At 46.5% G+C, this 6,409-nt stretch overlaps 1 protein-coding gene across 1 annotated transcript; it reads left to right on the plus strand.

Moving 5' to 3' along the window:
* Nucleotides 1-2,657: 2,657 nt before the first annotated feature.
* On the plus strand, nt 2,658-3,676 carry LOC127336683 (heavy metal-associated isoprenylated plant protein 39). The gene is made up of 3 exons (XM_051363526.2): nt 2,658-2,814; nt 2,910-2,985; nt 3,100-3,676. Exons 1-3 carry the CDS (start codon nt 2,809-2,811, stop codon nt 3,390-3,392), a joined length of 375 nt encoding a protein of 124 aa, XP_051219486.1. The 5' UTR covers nt 2,658-2,808; the 3' UTR covers nt 3,393-3,676.
* The last annotated feature ends 2,733 nt before the right edge of the window (nt 3,677-6,409 follow it).

Consider the following 6,409-nt stretch of genomic DNA (forward strand, 5'->3'; position numbering starts at 1 on the left):
GAAACCACATGTAATCTGCCAACTAAAATTTCTTCCAATTTGTTGCACCCATATGAACAAACAGTAGCTTGACTAACTTCTTTTTTCTGCAAGCAATGAAGTAAAATAAAGCATAGTCCCCACATTTCATTGGGCCGACAGCCGAGACTCGAGCCCCTGATTATCTAAAGCAGCTCAGGAAGACCGGTTATGCACAGTACCCACTGCCACCACTGTGTATATTTGCCAGTTATGTGCTTTTGTACCACAGAGGTTACAAACATTTGCTCATCCTCTATTTCCTAGCAGTCATCCATCGTCAAAAACTGGAGCTAGCTACTAGCACACACCTCCAGCTCTCCAAACAAAACTATTCTCCGTTTAAAACAAGCGTCCATACTCGATACAGACAATCATGTGACCACCAGCCAGCGTCCCTTCATATTCAGTCCAGAAAAAACCTGTATCCATGCCGTCTTCCTCATCATTATCCATCATGTAATCCAATATAATGTGAGTCCTAGATATGGAGCAACTTTTTAATGTGGTCACTTATATTATCTAGCTTATCCTACTTTTACTATATAGCTAGGTTTTTTTTTCAGTTCATACCGATCTTGAAAGAAATCAAACTCTCTACGAATTTCACAACTGCCATCCTTTAAACCTATAGTGTAGATCATCAAATATGCTCTAAAAACAACTAATATAAACCATGTATCCTAAAAACATAGGATGACGGAGGTCTTCTTAGCTTTGTCGAGGGGACCAAACAAGAATTCGATAAGAGGACACTGATTCCCCCTTGGACAATGAAGCACACTCGGCTCTTTCTTCACCAAAGGCCAACAACTCACTATCTTTTCCCGCAACAACGAGGACACCAATGCGAAGCACTGATGAATGGGATACCAGGGAACATTAGCACTACCAGTCTTAACATCCTACTTTGCTACTTCCTCCAAGCTTTGGTAACCAAGAACATGTCAATACTTATGTTCAAGTAGAAACTCATGTATTTTCCATGTATCCTATATGTAAAATGATCCCACGATCTATGTTGTCAGAGGTAACCACTTCAAAAATGTTGTCAGATAATTATGTATTAGTGCACTTACTACTTATGCAAGGCAATGATATGAGCTCTGTAACCAAGTCTAATTATATATTACTGCTACTACCTCTTCCTTGGTTAATATCACTAACACAAAACCTTTACAAATTACAACCATCCATATCAGCCACGGGCGCCATCTTTTTGTATGCCTTTCCGCTATTAGTGTATCGTGTGTCCAAGTTAATTACCAGTTATTTTATGCCTTCTTAACATGGGTAGAATTCTCTATACGCAACTTATTTACTTGATCTTAAGGATTAAATTTTCATGTACCTAGATTCAGTGTATGTTGTATCCAACTTCATTGCCAACCATCTTAAAACCTACTATTTAAACAAGAAACTATTAATTACTTCCATCAATTTAAGCATGGTCTTAAAAATATTACAATCATTGCATTATACAATCAGTGCGGCGTGCCGCCGCGCCCAACAATTGCTAGTCTAGCATATGGGCCGACTCTTTGAGCCGTGGATTGATTGATTTGAACATAACCGGACGTAAGCTCCTCCTCTTATTTCCCCTTCTGCGTGTAGCACCTTGACGGAAAACGTGTTGATGCTTCTCTTTGTTTTTTTGTTGCAAATTGCAGAAAAGAAGGTGAACTTAGCAGATGTTGGGATCGTGGGCAGCCTCGGTGATGGGTTCGACGACAAGGCTCAGCCCTCGTGGAACATGGGCGCGGGGGGATCCGGTCTAGGAATGTCTGGAAATCCTTCGACTACGCAGCGCGGTGGCATCGAGAGCTTGGCGAACTACAACAAGTACCAGTTTGGCTACAAATGAGCTCTCGAGCGAAAGCATTTGCAGTATTCTGGTATTCCTCATTTCGCTAGGCGATATATGCCGATTGGTTTTATTTTCTTTTATTTTGTTATTATATACCTCACTTTTGGTGATTTCATTATGTTACTTATAATTTCCTGAGTCAAGTATTGTGATATTGGTCTGTCGTTTGCGAGCTTTTGGACTGATCTTCCCGGCTGACTCTGGTCTCCCCGGCTGTCGCTGTTGTAATAAAAAAAAATTAAAATGAAGGCCAAAGCTTTGCCTTATCTATTAATTAAGAAGAAAAATACCCGGTTAAGTTAATTAGTGAAAAAACCGGGCTAAACCCATACAACAAAGGCCAAGCCCAGATGAACACCAACGTCACAAGACTAAGCCCACATGACACATGAACGAACCAAGAACTCGAAAACAACAACCTCAAAAGAAGAAGAGAACCATCAATCAATCAATCAAGTAGTAAATACAGGAACGTTTCTTATGACGCCGCTTTTCTTACTTATCATGTTGACATACTCCCTCACCTGTGACTGTCTGAATACACTCCGCTTCGATAGTCTTCGAGATGGATCGGCTAGCACCCGTTGACGCGACGACCGCGCGCGTCATCCGTACGGCTCAAAACTGCCACGCCCCGCCAACGGCCAACCCACCGAAAGCGACGCCAGAAAGAAAATCTCGAAACTTCGTGCCAAGCCTTCCTTGGCCCCGACGCGCGACTCGTCCAATTGCGGTCCGCTCCTGCACCTGCCATGGCTGCCTATAAATATGAGCTGCCCCTGCCACACTCCCTTCCACCCACATCTACCTACGATTTCTTCGTTACGCACTGAGCTCGTCGCCGAGTACTCGCTGCGGAGCTTGCACCGGCAGCCGTGCCGCCGCGACAAGAGGGATTCGCCGGATCGTTCCCGGTCGGCCTGATGAAGGTCAGCACTACTTACAGTCCACTGAACCGAGAATTCGATTCTGATTGCTGCTGGTCCGGTTGCTGATTCCGTTTCCTTCTCCGACACTGCTGCAGAAGGTTGTGCTCAAGCTGGACCTGCACGACGACAAGCACAAGCAGAAGGCGCTCAAGCTCGTCTCCGGCTTCCTCGGTACTTTACTCCCCTACTCCTCCCTTGCTCTGCTCCGCCGTCCGTCGCTATGTTCTTGCTCTGCTTCCGTCCCTCTGAATTTCTAACCTGACGACAACAACGCAACCTCCTCAGGCGTCGATCAGGTCGCCGTGGACATCAAGGACCAGAAGATGACGGTGGTTGGCACCGTCGACCCGGTCGACGTCGTGGAGAAGCTGCGCAGCAAGCTCTTCCCCACGGCGAAGATCGTCTCCGTCGGCCCGGCCAAGGAGGATAAGAAGGACGACAAGAAGGAAGGCGGCGACAAGAAGGACCCGAGCAAGGACGTGGCGTACCTGCCGTACTGGTTCCCGCCGCCGCCGCACCACCCGCACTACTTCGTCTGCAGCGCCGAGGAGGACCCCAACTCCTGCGTCATCTGCTGATCGACGCGCGCCGCCGAGGAGGGAGGTTCCGCTGTACATTTAGTAGATAATAGCCTGCCTGCTGATCGATCGGGGATGGTCAACGGTGATCGACGGCGTGCAGTTATAGAACTGTGTGGTGTAAGGTAAGGATTGCACCGGCGATCAGGAAGTTTCTAAAGTGATGATGAAGATACTATGGAATTACAGTATGGAGTGTGGTATGTGTAGTAGAACGGTTTCGCCGACGCATATCTTCGGACTTGAGAACGACTTGATATTATTATAGTAGTTCATTACTTGAATTCATGTGCGTTGCTACAGCTCTCTTAGCTTCTTTTGTCATGTACATCTAAAGATAATATACACTTAAAAATCCATGTTGATACAACAGAAAAAGACTTTAATATACTAAAAGATTATTTTCTGTACGAAAGAGTGTCCTCATGGATCATATATTGTAAAAACCAAAACTATAAAAGATGCCGGGCCGGAGGCCTGCTATGCATGGTCGGGAGTCAACCAAGCAACAAAATTGCGAGGACCAACCCTCTGCTAGTTCGAGCTCTGGCGATGGCGGGAATGGACTTGCAGTGCATCAGAGATGGTGTAGGCGGCGCTCCGGCAGTGGACAAGCCAAAAAGCAGCCACATGGTGACAACGGTTAGTTTTTCGCGGAGGTGAAATTTCTCTCTCACTGCGAGGGAATGTTAACAATGCATGCTGTAAATCTTCCGGTATGGCAGTAACTAATTGTACATGAAAAGTTATGTGGAGTTTTTTTTGTAGAAGAGGACACTAAATAATTAATGTATCTGCAGACAAAAAAAATCTAAAATGCAAAAGATATTTGAAGGACAACGTAGAAAATGGCAAATAAGAAAATGTAAACTTGACTCGCTGATTTTTCATCTGGTGTTCAAAACAAAATCTTACCATATGGTACTTGGCATGATTAATCCTACAAATTTGGATGTTCATCGTTCAAAAACGAAATTGGCATCTTATTTTATGGGCCTACCATGCATGGTATTGCAATAACAGCGCATATATTCCAAAATTATATCCTGACACCATTCTGTAAGAAGCAAGATGCTTTATTCCGCCATGAATCCGAACAACTTGAGACTGTGCTTTCAAAGAAATTAAAATTGCTCTAGTCAAACAGAGAATATGCTTCCATGGACATACATTGGGGATTGCTTCCGCTGAACGGAAAATATGCTTTATGGACATACATTAGAGAGTGCAACCTAATTAACGTTTGTATTACTTTGTTCAGTTGTACTACTTGCTTCTATATGGTCCTAACCATAATTGCAGGGTTCGGGATCGGCGGCGCGTACCGCGACCCCGGGTCGATTGACCCGGATCGAGGATCAGGAACGCGAGTGGATCGATGGGATTCGTCGTCGGGTCGTGATCCTGTTTGCTCGCTTCCTGTGTGTTCGGGCTTGATTGGACATGAGCCCGCAGGAGATTGAGCGCCCCTCCACGAGCTGGGCCTCCAGCGGCTGGGCTCACAGGCCGCCTAGCTTTCCGCCTCGCTCTCCGCATGAACAGAAATCCTACGAGTTGTGCTTTCTTCGTGCAGTTTTTCCGTTCGCCCAAACAAACCAGACCACGACCCACTCTATCGATCCGGGGTCATCGATCCAAACCAAAGTGGATCGCGATTCACGATCCAACTTGGCGTACCAGAGATGTATACCCCTGACCGATCATTGTTCGCTCTCATGTCGAACCTCGTTCCCTGATCCCGTTCCTCGATCCGGGCGATCCGGTTCGCTGGCAACTATGGTCCTAACAACATTGTCGCCAAGCTGTTACCCTCTTCGCTAAGGCAGAGAGGTAGTAATCACGACTCACGAGCACCGGCGCCCCTGAGTCCTGATTGTGTAGTGTGACGTTGTCGAGTTCACCAACAACGACGAGCTCGGAACACTGATGTAGCACGACAGAGCCAACCGAAGCGTTCAGGTTTCATTCTGAGGAACGAGAGGTCATAGCCTAGTAGGAGCGAGAGGCTGCGCAGCTTGCAATGCGACCCGGAGCTCCCTTGCAGCGCCACGCGGAATGTCTTGTAGACGAAAGGGCTGCCCTACCTGATCCCGAGCCAGTCGCCGGCGTCGATCTTGGCGGTGATGATGTCCTCTAGACTCTAGTGGTCGTCCCTCGTGTAGACCTTCGTCCAAGCCACTGCAGGGAGACAAAAATTATCGTCCACCAGCCAGCAGCTTGTCCGGTCATCGATCTCATATGACGCTCGCGCTGACGGCGGAAGATCCGGTCATCTCCTAACACGGCACTCTACCTCGCCATCTCCGCGGCGCCAGTGACGTCATCACTGCCTGGTTGAGGCTAACCCGATCTTCCGTCTCGTCCGACGCGGCGGTCGGCGCTCCCGATGGCACACCAGGGCGATGGGCGGTGGGTCGATCAAGAAGGTGAAAATAGCACTCCAGGACGGATGATTCGGCGCCACTGGCCAGGAATCGAGCATAGGAGTTCCCGGACGATGGCGGCGAAGCAAGGGGAGTCCTTACACGTGTGTTCTTGCCTATTTGATTGAAGGACAGGACTACACAGCGGTGCCGCACGGATGCCATGCTGTGGGCTTACATCATATAGATTCCTCTCAATGTATAAATTTTAAAAATCTTTATCTCTCAAACCGCTAATCCGTTTGAACATCTGTTTTCACTGTGGGCTTAGTCGTGATGAGATCTTCGAAACTAGATCCCATGTTGGTATGTTTTGAGAACTTTTTTTTTCGTCAGTAATTGCCCGATTAGTCACACTAAGATGCCAGATTATTCACTATGTAGCTGACAGATTGTATTAAGTTGGTTCGTAGGTTCATGTATGTCATTCTACATTAGTGTAAAGCTCTATCATACCTAACTTAAGTGGAATGATATCATATCTTTGGTTTTAGAGACACTTGAATGCTCGTTCATTAGCTCTGCATATCATTGCAATAGTAAAAAAATGGGTTACAAAATTATCCAATAACCGTGTACAATTATCGTAGAAAT

Source organism: Lolium perenne, chromosome 2 (assembly GCF_019359855.2).
Source record: "Lolium perenne isolate Kyuss_39 chromosome 2, Kyuss_2.0, whole genome shotgun sequence".
NCBI lineage: Eukaryota > Viridiplantae > Streptophyta > Magnoliopsida > Poales > Poaceae > Lolium > Lolium perenne.